Source organism: Narcine bancroftii, chromosome 12, assembly GCF_036971445.1.
Source record: "Narcine bancroftii isolate sNarBan1 chromosome 12, sNarBan1.hap1, whole genome shotgun sequence".
Lineage (NCBI taxonomy): Eukaryota > Metazoa > Chordata > Chondrichthyes > Torpediniformes > Narcinidae > Narcine > Narcine bancroftii.
Genome location: NC_091480.1, coordinates 56,177,973 through 56,198,905, shown reverse-complemented (window position 1 = coordinate 56,198,905; position 20,933 = coordinate 56,177,973). Strand labels below are relative to the sequence as shown.

Genomic DNA, 20,933 nt, shown 5'->3' with positions numbered 1-20,933 from the left:
GATACTACAGTCTGGATTCTGTAGCATGTAAATTTTTTATACATACAACTTGCTTTTAAAAGGTCACAGTGAAGGCAGATGAAGCAGTTTTATCAAAGACTGCACCTTTTGATCAGAAAATGTTATCTCTTTTTGTTGGGCAGTGACAGAGCATGTCATTTTATTCACTTGCTTTAGCAGTCATTTGTCTTATTCTGGCGAGCAGTGGTTCAGTGGTCTACATTAAACTAATCTGACTTCTCCAGTTAGGGCAACTTTGATTTGTGAAGAGCTGAGAGCACAGTAATCGTGTTGGAGAGGGAAAGGCTGTTCAGTGACTTCCTGTAATATCCTGTTAGCTTTGTGCCCCCCCCTCCCCCGCCCCCAACACCAGTTGCAGATTACTGAATCGGTGACTTTTTGGAAGGATTACCTTTATGATGTGATGGGGCACCAAGATATTGGATTAAATACATACAGCACGGTAACAGGCCCTTTCGGTCCATGAACCCGTATCACTCAATTAGCCTACACCACTTGGCTCTTGAGGTCCCAAAACACTTGGAAAATGCTGTCTTGAGCTTTATTGTTGATTCTCCATCATTTTGTGCCAATCGATTGGCGTGTATCTGGGCTATGCATCCAACACCAGCCGTAACTTATTAAACCAGGATTGAGTTTGACTGATAGTGGATTTTGGGGGCAAGTAGTCTCTATTGTTTCCTGATATTGGGGCAGTTCTCATTAATCACTGCCCATAGATCAATGTCATGGGTGAGAACTGCACCACTCAGTTTAATCAAGCTGATTGAACACTTAAGGTTTAATTTCTTTTTTTTCCCCCCCACCTTTCCCATATTCCCTAAAACAGCTCTTCTCAACCATTTCCATTTGCATACCGTCTTCAGATTTGTCAAGAGTGCATACGTGACATCACATACAACCCTGAGATCAGTTTTCCTGCGGGTGCGGCAGAATGACCACTAATTGGTAGTGGGGGCATTCCAAACCTTCAGTCTTGTTATCCCTTCTGCTGCAAAGTTTAATGAAGAACCAGTGCAATAAGTTTCTGGCCAGACTCGGGGTGGTCGTAGTAAGAAAAATAAATGGTGACAAGATGGTCTAGCAAGAGCTGGTCTTGGTGGCCGCATCACTTAACCACCCCCCCCCCACCACGGCACCATTGTATGGGGGGGGAAGCAGTGCTTCACTTGGGGTGTAGCCTGGAGGCCAAGGGGACAGCAGGCTGAAAATATTTTGGAACCACTGTCTTAAACGAGTGCCTGATTGAGTTGGTCGTTGTGGAGTCTGATGGTGGAGGGGGAGCAGCTGTTCCTGAACCTAGTGGGACGAGTCTTGTGGCACCTACACCTCTTTCCTGATGGCAGCAGCGAGAACAGTGTGTGTGCTGGGTGGTGTGGATCCTTGATGATTGCTGCTGCTCTCCGACGGCAGCGTTCCCTGGAGATGTTCTTTTCTTGGCTTGTCCTCTGCAGTGAGCCCAAGATAAATTGAATTGTTGATTGTTGTGTTTACCAAGGTGCAGTATCAAACTTTGTTTTGCAAGCTATCTGGACTAGTTGACCTAGCCTTGAGTACAACAGGGTATGGGGTAGTGTTGGAGAAAAAGTTCAATTAAATCAATGCAAAGACAGCATCCTTTTAGTAAGGAGAGAATAATCTGGTAACAACAGGGAAGAATCTAACTTTGAATCTGATGTGCCTTGTCCTGCCTTTGTCTCTGTTGTCAATAGACCGTCTGCTTGAATGAGCCTCTGTCGTGAGTAAAGTGTAATCTTGCAGTAATCTGCTCATTGTGTATTAGCATATTGCTCTCCTTATTTCAGATGATTTAATTAATTCTGTATTTGTCTGAAAATTGCAAGAATTGATATGGGAGCTGCGTGTGTCTGTTGGGTGCAATGCAAAGCTCTGTAGCTGTACCTTTTAGATGCAAGCATTGGGAAGGAGGGGTTGTGGGTAGGGGTACAAATGTATCATTCATTGGTAAAGTGATTTGAAAATCTGGGTGATCAGCAGGTTGTTCTGATGGCAAAAAATATCTCAGATTGGATCTGCAAGGCACCCCTCTCCTCGCCCCTCTATGCAAGTTATCCAGTTACAAGGAGAAGTAGCTCGACTGCTCAAAATTGTTTGCTTTACAATTAGATCCGAGTTGATTGGTACCCTAATTCTATTTACCTATTTAAATGTGTTGGAACTTAAGGCCCTGTCACCCTACAAGTTTGATGTTGTGTGATCCAATCCTGTATCCATGTTTTCCAATGTCCTTTTAGAACATGGGACATTACAGCACAGTCCAGGCTCTTCAGCCCTTGACATTGTGCTGGCCTATATATTACTACCAAAAAAAGTACTAAACCCTTCCTTACCTCGTAACCCTCTATTTTACTTTCATTCATGCCCAAGTCTCATGTCCTAATGTTTCAGCCTCCACCACCATCCCCCCAGAAATGCATTCCAGGCACCCATACGCTGTATTTTTAAAAAAAAACTTAACCTGATGTCTCCCTTAAACCTTCACTTTGTACAGATGTCCTCTGGTGTTTGCTATTCCTGTCCTGGGATAAAAGGGCTGGGTGTCTATCTTATCAATGCCTCTCATTCTTCTTTGCTCCAAAGAGAGAAGTCCTTGCTCTGCTAACCTTTTGGTTAACAAATCTTCACTTCACCTGTGATAACTGGTCATTTGCAAAAAATAACAAGGGTTTTTAAGATTTATTAAAATAAATTTAGACATACAGCACGGTAACAGGCCCTTCTGCCCTGTTGCATCTGATTGACCTACACCACTGGTATGTTTTAAATGACGGGAGGAAACTGGATCACCCAGAGGAAACCCAGGGAGAACATGCATACTCCATACAGACAGTGCTGGATTCTAACTCTAGTTGCTGATGCTGGAATTGTGTTGCGTTGGCCTCTGCACGTTTCTCTCCTTCGCTGTACGTAGGATTCTCCAACTTTGGCAGTGGAAGGCCTGGTGTTGGGTTTTAAGGTTCATGGTTGGCATGGAGCATCAGTTTGTCTCAACCTCTGGTGCCTGAATGAGTTTGCTCTGGTTTCCTCCCACATCCCAACCATAGTGGGTATAATTAATTGGTTACTGTAAATTAAATGGTGATAAGAATGAAAAGGAAAAAAAAACAAGTTCCAGCAAGGCAAGTGAATGGGATGATGGACATGTCCTCCAAATCTTGATGGCAAAGATTTTTTATCTACATGTAAAACTTTTGATTTGTGAAAAATAATTTCTGTCCAACAGGAAGTTTATAGGATTATAATTAAAAACAATGAAATTCCCTTTGCAGGCTTCACATGATGACACTGTTGAATGCAAGGATATTGGGTCTGAAGATTCCTCTGAACCCACAGGCTCATTTGCCACCTATCTTAATCGTCAAGCATCTTCTACTGCCTAAAGCTACAAAATACTGACAAAGTGTTTGAATTAGTAAAGCGTTTATTACAAACTTTGTTTTCACTTCATTTTGCACAAGCCAGTTGAAAGCAGTTTATAAATGCTCTGTTGGAAATCAAGATTGTGGTTGCACAACCTGGCCCATGCAGGCACATCAAGATGCACAGTAGACAAATAATTTAACATCTGATATTTTTGGTTCCTTGTTAAATCTTTCCCTCAATGTTTTTTTCACAAGGCATCTATTACTGCTCATGCCACGGGCATCCTTGGATCAACTCTGCCCAACTTGCCACTTGTTTGATGGTGGAACAAGGTTTGTGCAAGCAGGAACTAACCTGAAATCTAGCACATGCCAATTCTGTATTAACGGCCACCTTAACTGAGGTGAGACTCTTGATCAAGAGTACTTCTCTCTTCCTCCCCCCTTGATTAATCTGAAGCTAGGGCATTTTATTGTAAAGTACATTGGACAGTTGGGAGGGGATAATTAACAGCCCCCACAGTGCTGGAAGCTATAATTTCTCAAAGTCTTGGGGTTGTTCAACAATGACCTCAATAGGACCTTGTGAGAGATGGAAAAACTGATCTAAAATTATGAACATGAAGGAAACTAAAATTCATACATCAGTTAATGGCTGTAACCAGTCCAAACAGGATGAGCTTGGGAATTAGGATGCAGGAAAGCAGAGTCAGCACGATTAACATAAGAACCTTCTAGTCTTTGTGACAAGATCAATGAGCCACCATAAGAATAAGATAAGGAGCGGTAAGGAACAATAGAATGTAGGAAGTTGAGGTAGTCTGGATAGACAGAAGTGCCAAGTTCTACATATCTAATTAGTTAACCTTACACAGATTTACAAAGTTATACATATTAAATTAGCCAACCCTAGACAGGATGAGCCAACTCTACATACCAAGAGACTGTAGCTCCGAGAATCAGGAAGGTGTGAATAAGGACAATAACATAAAGGGACACCGACAGGATACCCCCTGGTCCTCCAAGTATACTGAAACTGCACGTAGGCAGGAAGGATTGCCTATGCCAAACCCATCCAGGGTGCAGAAGAATGTAAGGGGGAGGGTATTCTGATACTGAAATTTACTGTATAAAAGTTGGGTGAGCCCCAGTGTATGTGTGTATTCCCAGGGTAAGGGGAAGCACCCAACTTTGCATTGTTGTTGTAATAAATGTTCTTTGTTCTCAATTTTTGTCTCGAGCAATTTCTTTAAAGGTAATTCTGTTTCTAACAACCTCAACCCAGCTCCACATCTAGAATACTAACCAAATCACATGCAATCTCTTATGGCACTGAAAATACCTTAACAACTTGTCTGGATTCCCTTTAGAAAGAATAAAGGAAATACAATTCTTGAAATCTATTGATACAATTACTACTCAGTGCTAATTCATTGCTGGTAGAAATGAAGTGGTGAATGGATGCTCAATTTTAACATTTAAGAGGAATTTGGACAGGTTTCTGGATGGGAGGGGTATGGACTGGGTGCAGGTCGGTGGGACTAGGCAAAAAAAAATGGTTCGGCACAGACTAGAAGGGCCCTGTTTCTGTGTGTAATGTTTTTTCCTCCCCTCACCTTTAATGATGTCCTGTGGTGCTCGCTGCTCCTGCCCTGTCCCTTTGCCAGTCAGGGCAGGAAGGACGGGCCTATCCACCGCGCTGAGATCGGACAGAGCGGCCGGGTGTGGGGAAGAGCCCTGGTCCCAGAGGGACACAGGCCCAGGGTAGGAGGGGAGAATCCATGAAGATAAAACCCAAAGGAAAGCCACTGTCCGCTCCGCCGGCCACCAAATACTTCCGCTTCCGGCGGCGCGACCCTTGACCCCCGCGCCGCTTGGATCGTTCTGTTCGCTCGTCCGCTGCTCCGGACCCCGACGGACGCCTCTCGCCAGGTGGCTGCGGTTCCTCGGGCCGACACCCAGAATCGGGCTCGGGTCCACTGACTGCGTCCGGGAGCTGCCCGGTACCGAGGAGGGAGACCGGGGAGAAGCGCCCGGTGGCGGGGAGTGACACCCGGGGACGGGGAGATCCGGGGCAGGGAGGGAGCGCCCAGGGACTTTGGGGGGGGGGGGGGGCAAGGAGACCCGGGCACGGGGAGAGAGACTGGGTGGGGAGGGAGCGCCCGGGGACGGAGACTGGGTGGGGAGGGAGTGGGAGCGCGGGACACCGCCTGTCTGGGACGTCCAGACACTGGGAAAGTTGGAGTCGTTTTCCTTGTCCCCAGTTCAACCACCAGGTCTGACCATGGCATCGAGTAACGTTTGGAATTTTGACACCAGGGTTTGGTTCGAGTCTGTGATGGAAGGTGTTATTTTGCCTTTATTCTCATGGTGATAATTTGCTTTTAAGGTTTGAGCGGAGAGGAAAACAATTACTTGCTGTCATAGAGGATTTAAATTTCAAAGGTATCTTTAAGACTTATTAAAACCCCATTGAGATGTGTACACTAAATAATATTGAAATTCAGAATGGTAAAGTCCGTGATTATAAATATGTTGGGAAAAGGGCATTGCAATCTAATAAGGCTTGGGAGTGTCTATTAAGAGTTGTACAGCACAGATCCATGTGACCTGTCCTTGTTCATCCCTTTATGCCCTGTTCACTCAAGTACTGACCTAGATGCCTCTTTAATGTTACTTTTCTTGCCCTCACCATTTCCTCTGCCAACTTATTCCAAACATCTGCTGCCCTGCGTGGAAAAAAAAACTCTCCCATCTGTGAAAGCCAGAATAAAAGATCCCTGATTTAAGCTCGAGTCTGTAATTATTTACCTCTCACGGAGTCCACTTCAGATCCCTTTCCACCTTCATAAAAAAACCTTGGTTTGACCCCATTTGGAACATTGCATTCAGTTCTGGTTCCCTCACCACTGGAAGGATGTGGATGCTATGTAGAGAGGTCAAAGGAGATGTGCAAAGATGGTGTCTGGATTGGAGAATGTGCCTAGGTTGAGTGCACTTGATCTTTTCTCCTTGGAATGACAGAGGATGAGGGGTGACCTGATAGAGGTGTACAAGATGATGAGAGGCATTGATCATGTGGATGGCCCAAGGCTTTTTCCCCATGGGCTGAAATGGCTAACACAAGGGGATTAAGGACAGGGGGGTGCTAAATTCTTCACACAAAGAGGGGTGGGTGCATGGAATGCACTGCAGCAATGGTGGTGGAGGCAGGGACAGTTGGATATTTGAAGAAACTATTAGATAGATACATGGAACTGAGAAAAATGTGTTATTCAGTAGAGAAATTCCAGGCAGTTGTTAGAGTAGGTTATTAGGTCAGCACAACACTGTGGGCCAAATAACCTTTACTGTGCTGTAGATTAATTTCACAGCTGGAATGAAGGCATTCAGTATCAGAGGTGGAGAGGGTGATTAAGTCCTTGGGAGTCACTATCTTGGAGGATCTTTCCAGGACCCAACACACCAATGGCATCATGAAGAAAGCACGTCAGCGCCTCTACTTACTCAGGGGGAGTATGATACCAGAAACCCTGGCAAATTTCTAGAGTTGTGGTGGAAAGTGTGCTGACCGGCTGCATCATGGTCTGGTTTGGGGAACACCAATACCCCTGAGTGGAAAAGCCCTGCAAAAGCCCAGGACATCACAGGCAAAACCCTCCCCACCATCGAGAACATCTAGTCAGAGAGCAGCAGCAATCATCAAGGAGTCACACCACCCACACACACTCAGTTCTCGCTGCTGCCATCAGGAAAGAGCCACAAGACTCACACAACCAGGTTCAGGAACAGCTGCTACCCCTCCACCATCAGACTCCTCAATGACAAACTAAATCAGGGACTCATTTAAGGACTTTGACTTTTGCACTGTTTTTTTCTTTATTTGTTTACATACATACTTTTTTTGCACAATACCAATAAGTGATAATACTGCCTCACAGGGAAAAGAATCTTGGAGTTGTATGTAATGTCATGTATGTACAGGTACTCCCCGACTTACAACCATAATTCAGGTTGAAGGATGTCATATCTCGGAATGGATGCATGTTGGAATTGTGTTAGTCTGGGTGCAGCCATCTCGGCTCCTGTACACATGCACAAGTCTTCAGTTGGCACGTGCATGGTGGGTTTACGTATTGGAGTTTGGTTGGTGCATGCGTGAGTATCAAGCGCTCTGACACTTGAATTCACAGATAAATCTCGCGCATGCACCAATCGAACTTCAATACACGAACCCACCGCGCATGCACCAACCAAAGACACACATTCACAGGAATCAAGATGGCCGCATCCAGCCTATGACCCCGGGACCCCGACAAACAAGGTAAATATGCACATTTTGGCTCTGACATGCCTTGTATCCCTGTTATAATTAGTCAAATACAACATAAACTGCTTAAATTTTATTTTAAAAATTTTGGTCATGTGCTGATGAACGCAAGTTGCAAAGGTCGCAAGTCTTGCCCACCAGAAAAAGAAACACATCCCCTCCCTGCTGAGGAAATGGTAGGAATTAAGATAGCTGGGCAAGTTTGCTTCAGATCTTGTCCACCCCAACTAACACTAGGTGTCTGTATTCCAGATCGTTCACCATGGTGTCCTCCAGAAGACTTGCAGACCTAGGTTACAAGATGGTTTCTGGCTCCATGATATTACTGACAGTTTATGGTGGTTACCTGTGCAGTGCCCGTGTCTACCGCTACTTCCAGAGACAAAGGACCTTGAAAGCTGCTGCTAAAGATCAAACCAGTGAAATGGTAAAAGATTAAACACTGCTCCCATCTTGGGAAAACAAACTCCCCTGCTCTTGCCCTGACGGCATGTGGGAAATGAATATTTCACGTTGTATATCTAGCTATAAGAATGATAGGATTCAGCTTTAAAATCCATTAATTATAAAATCTTTAAATTCTGTTGAAGACAATAAATTTTAATCATAATTTTAAAGTTCAGTGAGCTGTGGTTAATGGCACCTCTCAATAATGGCATCACCAATTTTGCCAATTCTCCTGAAAGTTTTGTTGCCAGGTACAGATATGAGGCAAGGGACAGAGGGAATGGATAAAGATTTGAGAATCTATGAATTTGTAAATAATACGGCCCCAGAGATGGTCAGAGAACAGACACATCACTCATTGAAAGTGGGAACATAGGTAGACAGGGCCAAGGAGGCATTTGACACACATGCCTTCATTGGTTAAGGCACTGAGTGCTGAATCAGAGACGTCCCATTAAGGTAGCATGGTTAGCGCAACGCTGTTACTAAGAGTTTTTTTTTTAAAAATGAAGAATAAAAGAGAGACACGGGTAGATATAGGACCGATTGGAAAATGCTGCTGGAGAAATTATAATGGGTAACAAATGGAAGAGGAACTAAATGAGTATTCTGTGTCAGTCTTCACTGAAGAAGACATTAGCAATATAGCTGATAGTCAGAGGTCTCAGGGAATAGGATTAAGTACAGCCAGGATTACTAGTGTTTAGTAAGATGAATGGACTAATGATAGACAAGTCTCCAGGACTGGATGAGGTTCACCCACGGGTTCTGAAGGTAGTGGCTTTGGAGATTGTAGAGGCATTGAAAATGATTTTCCAGAAATTAATAGACTCTGGCATAGTTCCAGAGGACTGCAAGGTTGCAAATGTATTTCTGTTTAAAAAAGGAAGGAGGTAGAAAAAAGGAAATTGTAGGCCTATCAGTCTGACGTTGGTAATTGGAAATTTATTGGAGACAATCTTAACATAACAATTACAGCACGGAAACAGGCCATTAGGCCCTTCTAGTCCGCACCGAACCAAACACCCCTTTCTAATCCCACCTCCCTGCACAATGCCCATAACCCTCCATCTTCTTCTCATCCATATACCTGTCCAACCTTTTCTTAAATAATACAATTGACTCCGCCGCCACTATTTCTCCCGGAAGATCATTCCACACAGCTACCACTCTCTGAGTAAAGAAGTTCCCCATCATGTTACCTCTAAACCTCTGCCCCTTAATTCTTAACTCATGTCCTCTTGTTTTAAACTTTCCTCCTCTTAACGGAAATAGTCTATCCACATCCATTCTGTCTATCCCTTTCATAATCTTAAATACTTCTATTAAATCCCCTCTCAACCTTCTACGCTCCAAAGAATAAAGACCCAATCTGTCCAATCTCTCCCCATACTCCAGATGCTTAAACCCAGGCAACATTCTGGTAAACCTTCTCTGCACTCTCTCCACTCTGTTTATATCCTTCCTATAATTAGGCGACCAGAACTGCATACAGAACTCCAAATTAGGCCGCACCAACGTCTTATACAATCTCAACATCACCTCCCAACTCCTATATTCCATGCAATGATTGATAAAGGCCAGCATACTAAAAGCCTTCTTCACCACCCTATTCACGTGAGTTTCTACCTTCAGGGAACAATGTACCGTCACTCCTAAATCTTTCTGCTCTTCTGTATTCCTCAATGCTCTCCCATTTACCATATATGTCCTATTCTGATTCTTCTTACCAAAATGAAGCACCTCACACTTATCAGCATTAAATTCCATCTGCCATTTTTCAGCCCACTTTTCTAAGCAGCCCAAATCCCTCTGCAATCCTTGAAAACCTTCTTCATTATCCACTATTCCACCTATTTTAGTATCGTCTGCATATTTACTCATCCAATTCACCACCCCATCATCTAGATCATTAATGTATATAACGAACAACAATGGGCCCAATACAGATCCTTGAGGCACACCACTAGTCACCGGCCTCCAACCTGACAGACAATTATCCACTACCACTCTCTGGCCTCTCCCTTTCAGCCAATGTTCAATCCATTTGACTATCTCAAAATTTATACCTAAAGACTGCACCTTCCTAACTAACCTTCCATGTGGTACCTTATCGAAGGCCTTACTGAAGTCCATATAGACAACATCCACTGCGCTACCCTCATCCACATTCCTAGTCACCTCTTCAAAAAATTCAATCAGATTGGTCAAACATGACCTTCCTCCCACAAATCCATGTTGAGTGCTCCTGATCAGACCCTGTCTATCCAGATGTTTATAAGTACTATCTCTAAGAATTTTCTCCATTAATTTACCTACCACAGATGTCAAACTTACAGGCCGATAGTTGCCAGGCTTCCTCCTTGAACCCTTTTTAAATAACGGAACCACATGCGCAATGCGCCAATCCTCTGGCACTATCCCCATATCTAATGACATTTGAAAAATTACCGCCAGAGCCTCTGCTATTTCCTCCTTCACTTCTCTCAATGTCCTGGGGAAGATCCCGTCTGGTCCTGGAGACTTATCCACCTTTATATTCTTCAAAAGCCTTAAAACTACACCTTTTGTAATCTCTATATTCCCCATATTTACCCAATTTGCTTTTTTTATCCCACATCTCCCAATATCCTTCTCCTTAGTGAATTCCGAAGAAAAGAAACTGTTCAATATCTTACCAGGGTCTGCGGGGAGGAGTCGGCGTCGGAGGCGGCCATTGGTCTCCTTTTAACCTAACAGGAACATAAAGCTTTTGCACTCTCAAAATCTGATCTTTAAAAGACTTCCATCTCTCTACTACATCCTGCCCATAAAACAAATTGTCCCAATGCACACCCTGCAAGTCCTTTCGCATCTCCTCAAATCTAGCTTTTCCCCAATCAAAAACCTCAATCCTTGGCCCTGATTTCTCTCTTTCCATAATGACATTGAAGCTGATGGCATTATGATCACTGGACCCGAAGTGCTCGCCAACACTAACCTCCGTCACTTGACCCATCCCATTTGCCAACAGTAGATCTAACACTGCTCCTTCTCTGGTCGGCACCTCTACATATTGTTGTAAAAAACTATCTTGCACACATTTCACAAACTCTAACCCATCCATTCAAGGACAAGGTTATGAAATACCTCAAAGATGTATGACACGATGGTCCAAGCTAACAGGTTCATGAAGGGAAGATCCTGCCTGACCAACCTATTGGAATTTTTTGAGGTAACCTCAAGTAGGATGGACAAGGGGGAGGCTGTGGATGTTGTGAATTTGGATTTTCAAAAGGCCTTGCATGAGAGGCTGCTTAATAAGATGAGAGCCCGTGGAATTACAGGTTAGATATTAGATTGGGTAGAGCATTGGCTGATGGGCAGAAAGCAAAGGGTGGGAATAAAGGGATCCTGTTCTGGTTGGTGTTCCACAGGGGTCTGTGTTGGGGCCGCTTCATCTTACAATGATGTAGATTTTGGATTGAATGGTTTTGTGGTGAAGTTTGAAGATGACACCAAGATAAGTGGTGGAGTAGGAAGTGTTGAAGAAACTGAAAGGTTGCAGAGAGACTTGGACAGTTTAGGAGAGAGGGCAAAGAAATGGCAGATGAGATTCAATGTTGAGAAATGTACAGTTGTACATTTTGGAAGAGGAAATAAACAGGCAGATTATTATGTGGATGGGGAGAAAATTCAAAAGTGCAAAGGGACTTGGGTGTCCTCATACAGAATAACCTAAAGGTCATCCACCAGGTTGGATCGGCAGTAAAAAAAAACGAGTGCTATGTTGGCATTCATTTCAAGGGGAATAGTGTACAAGAATAAAGAGGTGTTGATGAGGCTCTATGGGGCAAGGGTGAGACCTCGTTTGGAGAACTGTGTGCAGTTTTGGGCCCCTTATCTTAGAAGGGATGTAATGATCTTGGAGAGAGTACAGAGAAGATTTACCTGGATGATTCCTGGAATGTAGGGGCTAACATATGAGGAATGTTTAGCAACTCTTGGACTCTATTCATTGGAGTGTAGAAGAATTTGAGGGTTCCCATAAAAACATTGGACAGAGTAGATGTGAATAAGATGTTTCCCTTGGTGGGTGAATCCAGGACAAGAAGGCACAGGCTTAGAATGAGAAGGGACCTATTTAAAACAGATGATGAGAAATCTCTTTAGCCAGAGGGTCATGGATTTGTGGAATTCGTTGCCACATCCAGCTGTGGAGGCCAGATTGTTCGGGGAGATTGATAGGTATCTAATTAGTCAGGGTATCAAGGGATATGGGGAAAGGCCAGAACTTGGAACTAGATGTGAGAATGGTTTAGCTCAGGGTTGAGTTGCAGCACAGATTCAATGGGCCAAACAGCCTACTTCTGTTCCTTTATCTTGTGATGTGAGTTTGAATTCAGTGCTGTAAGAACACATGTTCTCCCCATGTCTTCATGGGTTTCCTCCGGGAGCTCTGGTTTCCTCCCACCTTTCAAAATGTATTGGGGGTTGTAGGTCAATTGGGCAGCACGGGCTCATGGGCTGGAAGGGACTGTTACTGTGCTATATATCTTAATTTAAAAACTGTACGTCCCTGGGGAGAACACACTCGGAGCACAGTTCTGGTCACCCAGCAACAGGACGAGACTAGATTGGAAAGGGGGTCAAAAAGATTCACCAGGATGCTCCCGGGACTGGAGTGACAAGGAGAGGCTGGGACTTTTCTCCCCAGAGTGGAGGAGGCTGAGGGGGTAACCTTATAGAGGTTTATAAAATCATGAGGGGCATGGATAAGGTTGGTGGTCACAGTCTTTTCCCCAGGGTGGGGGAGTCTAAAACTAGGTTTAAGGAGAGAGATTTAAAGGGGACCTGAGGGGCACCTTCTTCACACAGGGTGGTGGGTGTGTGGAACGAGCTGCCCCAGGAAGTGGTGGAGGTGGGGACAATTACGACATTTGAGAAGACATTTAGATAGGGATAAGAGTTAGAGCCATACAGCAAATGTACACCCTCTCACCCAACTTAACCACATTGACCAGATTTTCTACCCGAGCTCATCCCATTGAATTGCATTCGACCATCTCCCTCTAAACCATGGGTGGTCAACCTTTTCATTTAGACATAACGGCCTGTTAATGTGCTGTATGTCTCAATCACCCCTGCTCTAAACCCATCTATGGACTTGTCTAATTGTCTAAGCATCAGTGTTTTATTCAGAAAAGGTTTGGATTGAGAGTTTGAAATAAGGGGGCAGGTGCTCTGGAAGTGGGGGGAGGTGGTGGAGAAGCAGGAAGGGCATTTGAAGGAATGATCTGTTTGGAACATTTAGTGGTTGCTTATCCACAAGGATGGTCAGGTTCAAGGCTCAGGACATCCCTGCAAAGGCAGGAAGAGTAGACCAGCCATTCTCAACCTTTTTTTTTTGAGCCCCCCCACCCCAGACTCTTCCCTGTGAAGCAGTCAAGTTTAGTTGGATTCTTCTGTAACTCTCTCCCACCAACTACATAGAAAGCATAAAAATATTTATGAGAGCAGTAAAACACAAAGGTCTGCAGTCACCCTGATTGAAGTAAAAACAATGCTGGAGAAACTCAGCTGGTCAAAACAGCAAAGATGAAGGGCTCAAGCCTGAAACGTTGGTTATGTACCTTTACTGTATGAAGTACACGGTTTGACCAACTGACTTTCTGCAGAAAGCTTTACTATTTAAAAATATTTATGTTACACTAGGGGGAAAAATAACAAAGCTTGTACCTAAATAATGTGCTGTAGCCCCACCCCACCCCTGGGGTAGGAGGGCTGCTGGACTAGCAGAGCCTCCAGCAGCTGGACAAGATGACATTCAGATGAGGGACAGGGGCTTGCCCCAAGCTACAAGAGAGTGGAAAGGTGGAGATGGGTGCCATTGTACTGGCTGCAGGCCCCAGGGAAAATCAGCTCAGTCCTGGGCCTGGTGTGGCTACAAAGAGGGGGGGGGGGGGGGGGGCAGAAATGTTGGTTGGTGCCTGCAAATTTGAATAGTTAGCAGATACCATATATGCCATTGTACAGGATGACCCCAGTATTTCCACCTAAAATACAGGTTTTGATCCCCTCCCAAATTTGACACTTACCTGTGACCAGTGAATACTGTTTAAAAAAAAAAATCACAATATTTTAATAACAAATGACCTTGTAAAGGTTTAAATTTAATTTGTACATTTTAAAATAACCACTGTCATCTCTTGAAACAGGCTGTTTAAAGCCTGTACAGAGCTGACAGCAGTCAGACCAGGCAGATGGACCCTGCAGGGGAGTGCTGAGACTTCACAAATAACTTAACAGGACATGCGCGAGATTGCATCAAAACCGGTGGGAAGATGGTAGCCTTGTTGAGATTTGGTTGTCAAGGTTTGGATTTTAGACCCAGTGTATAGGATGACTGATTTTAAAGTTGACATTTTAAGTTTTGAGGATCATCCCATACACTAGCATAGACAGTAGTTATCACTAAGAGCACAGACTCTGTTTGAGGACAAGTGCAGAGGATTCCTCTCACCCTGTGACCAAAAACTCATGATAGGGAAAAGTTACTTTAAATTTCTTTCACTGTCAAGGTCATCCTCTGACTAAATATCTGATCCCTCTGCCAAAGGCTTTGTAAGTACTTTGGGAACAGACTAAATGGTACTTGGAAGGGTAGGGGTGTGGCCCCATCAGTGAGAGCAGACACAGAACAAAGATTTAAAATATTCAATGACATCTTTATTGCAATGTATCCAGTAAAAAAAAACATCAAATTAACAACAAGAACCTTCCACCAACACATCCACAGCTTGTTATCTTGCAAACCACTGTATTGACGGAAATTTTGATGCATTGATTTAAAATGCAAGGCATTTTCAGTACTTTCATTAACATGATTGTTGCCCAACCCCCTAAATCACTCACTTTTACTATAAAGTCACTCAGATCTCATTACTGAGCATTTGGCTCAGAAGGCAGTGTGGAGCCAAATATACGAGTCCTCAAGGTCTTCCATCATGAGCCAAGACAAAATCTCACCCATCATCCACAAAGCAGGACTGGGCTGAATCAAGGACGGCGAAGCTGCAGAGTGACAAAATCAATTCAACACAAGAACAAACCAAACTAGCAGGCAGTGACCCACATCCAAACGGACCAAGCCCCATCATTCCCACCCCCCCACCCCCAACCCCAGCAAAACTAGTTCCACAAGGGAGCATCCAGATGTTACGAACTAACACCTCCCCCAAACATGCCAGCGTGTGTTTAGTGAGTGGTGCTGTTCTCTCAGAGATCCTGAGGGCGGCAACTGTTGGCAGTGCAGTTTCATACAGTCCACAGGACTTCTCAGCAAATACACCACTGCTATTTTTTTGTCAAAACTTTAGTGCCTCCTACCCTGGTGATCAACTCCAAGATCTTCTGGCTTCAGTTACACATCAGGTGACAGGATCCCCAAATGTGGTTTTAATTTAATCAGCTCATCCTGCTGACTTCATCCCCTTGTTGGTCAATTAAAAAAAAATAGGTACCACAGCATCCAAACCAGAGTGGAAGATGTAGCATCACCACCAGGGCTGGAAATCAAAAGGTAACATCATTGCTGCAAAATCCAAACCACAGTTATCTACCAAGAAACAGCACAGCTAGCAATAACAAGCAGAGGTCAAAAATTACACATTACATACAGTGATCTTGTACTTCAACAAACTCCAGCAGAGCAATTTTAAAAATGTAACAGGATCAATCTATTCAACAGAACGATAGGAACTGCTAATCTTTTAAAATAAGCATCGTTACACAAAGTCAACTTATTCAAAATGAGATCCAGTTTACAATTTTAAACTTGTCACTGTATTCCAGTAATTTCTGGCAGTCACAGGATCCATCAGAGTTTTTCCAGCCTGTACATATGGTTGTAACCTCCAGGTCCATGTAGTAGAGGAATCCACCTCAAGTACAACAGGAATGTCAACAGTCATTTGAATTGGTATCAGGTGCCTATGTATGCACCAGGTGGCACAACACTGCTAAAAGGGTGGCTGAATAGAATACAAGCCCGAAATATTGGTTCTGTATCTTTATCTTTGCTGTATTAAGTAAGCTGTTTGACCTGCTGACTTCCTCCAGCATTGTGTTTTTACTTCAATCATGCCATCTGAAAACTTATGTTTTACTGGCTGGATAGAATTCCTGGAGCAGTAACTACTTATAAGGTATACTTCTCTACCCACCCACCCCCCAAAAAAAACCCCCACAAACTAAAGTCCTAGCCTGGGTGAGCTAACTAGTGGAGGAAATAATTGATAATCAACTTGCAGGGGAATACCAAAGTGAATACCATGCACCACAACATTTACAAAGGGATCATGTTGGATGAGTAGTGAGGAAACCTGGAGAATATACACAGTGATTCAGTGCCCCCCTGTAGGATTTCAAAATCTTCTCAATACTTGATCAGTCACGTGCAGCAAGAAGCAACATCTGTCAGCTTTAGTCACCAAATGTGTATACGTGCACACTCGAGGCGTGTGGGAGCAGAATTAAAATAATTTTCTCTTCCTCCTGAACGACAGCTCACAAAGCAAGAGCTTCCCTCAGAGGAGCTCATGGTTGTACCCAGTCAGGTACTAGCAGAGATGGAAGAAAGCCACAGAATGAACCAGGGATAAATCCTCTCAGTGGAACTCTGCTGTACACAAAATACTCCGCATGCCTGCTTCTGTACAAATACAACCATGCATCCTGCCTACAAGGTAGTGTATCAGTTTACATCAAATGAACTGTCGCTCTCCCCTCAACATTCCATCCAATGACCAGTAGAATCAGACTTTTCCCCTGAAACACAATTGGATATTCGAATGGATCCAGAGTGAATGATATCACCCTCACCTGTTCCATTTTGGGTTCAAATATGGAATGTTTGCCCTTCAAGTTTTACAAACATTCCAGAATTCCAATGCCTGCAACCACAGTCTTGCAACTTTCTCCCAACTCTCCACAAAGCAATCCTGGCATGACCAGGCACAGCAGCATCACTTAGATAACAGTTCAAGGTAAACTGGCATTAGGCTTGCTGCACTATCACCCACGGAGAGATGCCATGGGCACAGTAAACAGCTTCCTCTATAAATTGGAAAGGGGAGGGATGATTGCAGAAAAGTAATTCTTAAGAAATTCCTGTTCATTTTATACCCAATAATAATTCAATTTGGGAAAAAAATTATCTGATGCTTCTGAATGCAATTGTTAAAAGATCAAAAACAAACAAAAAACGATCCTGCAGTTTACAAGGATGACTAACAGTGGACTTTAAACAGTCCTGTCCAGAATGCACTAATTATTAAGGTTCTGTCTTAACAAGAAATGCAAGTAGAACATCAATGGACAGTTCTGGCCAAGGGTTTCAACCACAAACCTCTGCAAATTGGTCAGCAAGAGCAATACCAGATTGAAAGGATTTTGGGCAAATTCCAACAATTGCTTGAGAGTCAAATAGCACAGAACCTACTGCATTGCAATTTTTTTCCACCACAGTAAGTCCTTTAAAGAGTCTAGACTGGCACCTTTGTGATCATTCCACATTACGTTCTTTTCTACAGAACGCAAATTGTGGAAAGCAACGCAGAGGAGTTCATATTCCTAAGAACACAACATTCTGGGAGGCGAGCTACAAATATAGCACCACCCATTTGCAAATGGGTTCCCCAATACACAGACTCATCACTGCTGCAGAAACTGGCTTCCAAAATAAATCTTGTAAAAGGCAGATCAACATTTTAACCTAAATCATTCAGAAATTCCCTGTGTAAATGCAAGAACCAACTGGCCAAATCAGTGTTTACAGGGTCTCTGCACTCTACAGGCCAAGTTGCAGCAGAGTTCAGGCCACAGAGCACAAGCAAACTTGATACACATCACCTCTAACAGTGTGGCACTGTGGAGGGAGTCAAGGTTCCACTTTTTCTTCCAGACAGGAGGGAGGTTAGATCTTGTTTCTGGATACAGTTTTCAGAATTCAGTTCTAATTTAATTTGGGACCAATATTATTTGGTCTTGCCCAGCTTTTTTAGACTTGGTGAGGAGTGAAACACACCACCAGGGTAGAGATGAAATCCATGCAGACAGGTAAGTGAGCAGTGGTAACACCTGGGGGAGTGGGTGTACAGATGGCCCGTATCCCAGATAGCTATGCAGTAAATTCCAACATATGCTAGCCTTTGCTTCCAAATAGCAGAAAAGGGGAGATTCATCGTCATTGTGCACGCCCTAAATGCCTTCAACTGTTGCCAATTGTGATCCACCAATTGTGATTCAATGTGTTTCAAACACATCATGGACAAAATACATTTGTAGTAAATTTAAACCCAGACCTTTCAACAGTAGAGAAAGAAAACGTGAACGCTTAGTCAAATCTATCAGTGATTGGCATTTTCTGCAGCCATTACAATAGGCTTCAGAAGATGGGGAAGGATGGGGAATAGGAGGGGAAGATAGCTGTTAGATGGTTTGACAATGTGCCACAAAGGCCAAGAAAGTCCCAGGTTTATTCCTTGGTCTGGGTTCCTGAATCAGCTGATGTGCTACTGTAACTTACTTCCTGTTTCAGTCGAGGGAAGGAGATTGGTTCTGGGTGAGGGATAGGGATCTTATACAGGATTCTGTAGTATTGGGTAGTGGGTATGGCCTAAAACAGGTTTTATTTTTGGGGGGGGGGGGGAGAAAAGAAAAACCGGTCCAGACAAGAGGTGGGACTATGCAGGCTAGACACTGGCACTCAGAACAATACAGCATGTTAATGGGCAAAAGTGGAGCGATGTGGACAAAGGATTTCTCCATCTGTGAGCTGAACTGGTTGTTCTCCACCTCTCAAACACACCCCCAGGAGCTTGCGGACACTATCACATTCTCCTGGCTCCAGTTCAACAGCACTGCTTATGGGAATTTTATACCAAAATTATGTGGCACTAAAATCAGATTTAAAAATTTCACATCCTTTTGAGCTGTGGGGACATTAAAAACCTGCATCTACATACCTACATCCCATGGTGGAATTAAGGAAAAAAATCTACTGCATTGTGTACTTGTGTTACAATTTATTTCATTTAAAAGAACTCGAGATTTTAAATCACTCTCGTATCTCTAAATATCATCCTACCCTGCATTTACATCGCCTCCAGTCAGCTTCACCACCAGCATCCTGACAACATTGAGTAGAATTTTTTTTAAATAAATTAGTTCAGTTTAAGAAGGTCAAACTCAGCAACTTGTAAACAAACCATTTCAACTCAAATTCTTACTGAAAACAATCCCTTTAGAGCATTATTATTGAAGGAAAATGTTGAAGTTTCAAAAGCAGGGGCTGATTAAAGCAAACCTTCCAAACACAATCTCTCTTTTAAAATTTAAAAAAAAATGGTTGGGTGGATTACTTTGCAAGTTAATTTAAAATTTTTTTAAAAGTCCTTTAACAAAAAAAAAATTGGCTATACTCAATTCAGATTTGATTGGGACTGAACCAATATCAAAAACATTTCCTACAGGTCAATAAATGCAAGACCTTAAAAAAACTTTTTTTTTGAAACTTTGGTGACAATGAGGGAGAAGAGAAAGCAACAACAATGAAATGAAAACTTTTACTTCAGAGGATTAATTTGATTAAATAGAAAGGGGTCAATCCACTTTTTAGCACTGGACAATGGCAGTCTCAGTGTCCCAGAGAGCCATTGACATTGCCTGGTGTTTGCCAACAGTGGACTTTTACTGCCTTTCATCTGCCAACCCCGAGATTACACTGTATCACCCAGAAACAAGTTAACTGACCATTTCACAAAAGGGGCTAGCAAGGAAATTTCCTGATAATAGCCAGCTTCTGAAATGGGTTTAATCAACATTTGATCAACAGTGGAATGAGACCACGAAAGTGACAGTTTGGACCTTTGCCCATAAATCCCCCAATTCATTGGATTTAGCAAACTCAATTACTTTCTACAAAAGTATTCGTGCCAGGGATGGCAAGAATTCAATAATGCCACTCTGCCCAACTCATTCCATACCCATTACCTGCAACTAATCGCACAATTCCCATAGTTCAACTTAGGTCTTCCATCTCCCTCACTTCCCTCGATTCCACCCCCCACCCCGAAAAGTTATTAGAAAAATATAACATGACAATAACACCGGATTGAAATGTAAACTCCACCTTTAGCAATTCGACAAATTGCACAAAACCCATTGAAAGTAGTGCAGGTGGTTAAATTGGGGAAGGTGAGCAAACAGAATCCACAGTGTGGCTCGATCCTTCTTTCTTAAAGCCGCACTTCAATTTCTCATATCGCTAAAGCACGAACAAAAAAAAAAACAAAATGCCTGGGCACTTTGCAGGTGTACTTTACTGAGCAGCCAGATGGGCTCAGATCCCATGCAGTTATATGTAGTTCATTATGGGTAGATTCCCCCCCGCCCCACGAAAGTCATCCTTTCTGTTTCTAACCCACTTACACAGTCCATGAGAACACCATTTAATGGTCTCCCACCCACGTTCCAGTGGTTAGGTGACCGTTGGTCCCATTTGCATTGGTGGTTCCTTTGCAAGGGCTGTGGTGATGGAGCTTCGTGCCATTAGTTATGGAATCCTCATCATCAGAGCTGCTCTCTATGTCGCTGCGATCGTCCTTGGAGACCTGGATGGAAGAGAATGTTAGATTCGATTTACCAATCATTGATGGCATTTTGAAAGGTGGAATCAGGCAACAAAACCACTGGTGGCACCTGTGCCGAGC

General features: G+C 43.4%; 3 protein-coding genes across 14 annotated transcripts in view; 2 read left to right on the top strand and 1 right to left on the bottom strand.

Moving 5' to 3' along the window:
* Nucleotides 1-3,427, top strand: part of LOC138747051 (cyclin-dependent kinase 4-like) — a 40,185-nt gene extending 36,758 nt beyond the window's left edge. Inside the window, exon 5 of one of the 2 annotated variants that reach the window (XR_011347286.1) lies at nucleotides 3,312-3,425. The gene's annotated coding sequence lies outside the window, so the exon portion shown is untranslated. Of the gene's footprint in view, nucleotides 1-3,311 lie in introns of both variants that reach the window. The other variant, XM_069905935.1, reaches the window with a different exon arrangement.
* Nucleotides 3,428-5,233: 1,806 nt separating this feature from the next.
* cox14 (cytochrome c oxidase assembly factor COX14) lies at nucleotides 5,234-8,351 on the top strand. Of its 3 annotated transcripts, none has more exons than XM_069905936.1 (3): nucleotides 5,234-5,336; nucleotides 5,794-5,849; nucleotides 7,987-8,351. In XM_069905936.1, exon 3 carries the CDS (start codon nucleotides 7,997-7,999, stop codon nucleotides 8,171-8,173), a length of 177 nt encoding a protein of 58 aa, XP_069762037.1. In that variant the 5' UTR covers nucleotides 5,234-5,336; nucleotides 5,794-5,849; nucleotides 7,987-7,996; the 3' UTR covers nucleotides 8,174-8,351. The 3 variants fall into 3 exon arrangements, with proteins under 3 accessions (XP_069762037.1, XP_069762039.1, XP_069762038.1); XM_069905937.1 differs by having other exon boundaries at nucleotides 5,319-5,407; XM_069905938.1 differs by lacking the exon at nucleotides 5,794-5,849 and having other exon boundaries at nucleotides 5,256-5,336.
* A 6,516-nt stretch (nucleotides 8,352-14,867) lies between these two features.
* Nucleotides 14,868-20,933, bottom strand: part of LOC138747045 (ceramide synthase 6-like) — a 113,174-nt gene continuing 107,108 nt past the window's right edge. For 7 of the 9 annotated variants that reach the window (XM_069905925.1, XM_069905929.1, XM_069905932.1 and 4 more), the window contains one exon: nucleotides 14,868-20,834. In XM_069905925.1, the coding sequence (XP_069762026.1) occupies nucleotides 20,673-20,834 (162 nt within the window). In that variant the 3' untranslated portion in view covers nucleotides 14,868-20,672. The remainder of the gene's footprint in view (nucleotides 20,835-20,933) is intronic. The other 2 variants (XM_069905926.1, XR_011347279.1) reach the window with 2 other exon arrangements.

Excerpts from the sequence above, each read along its gene's own strand:
- cox14 (XM_069905936.1), top strand. The coding sequence starts at position 7,997 with ATGGTGTCCTCCAGAAGACTTGCAGACCTAGGTTACAAGATGGTTTCT.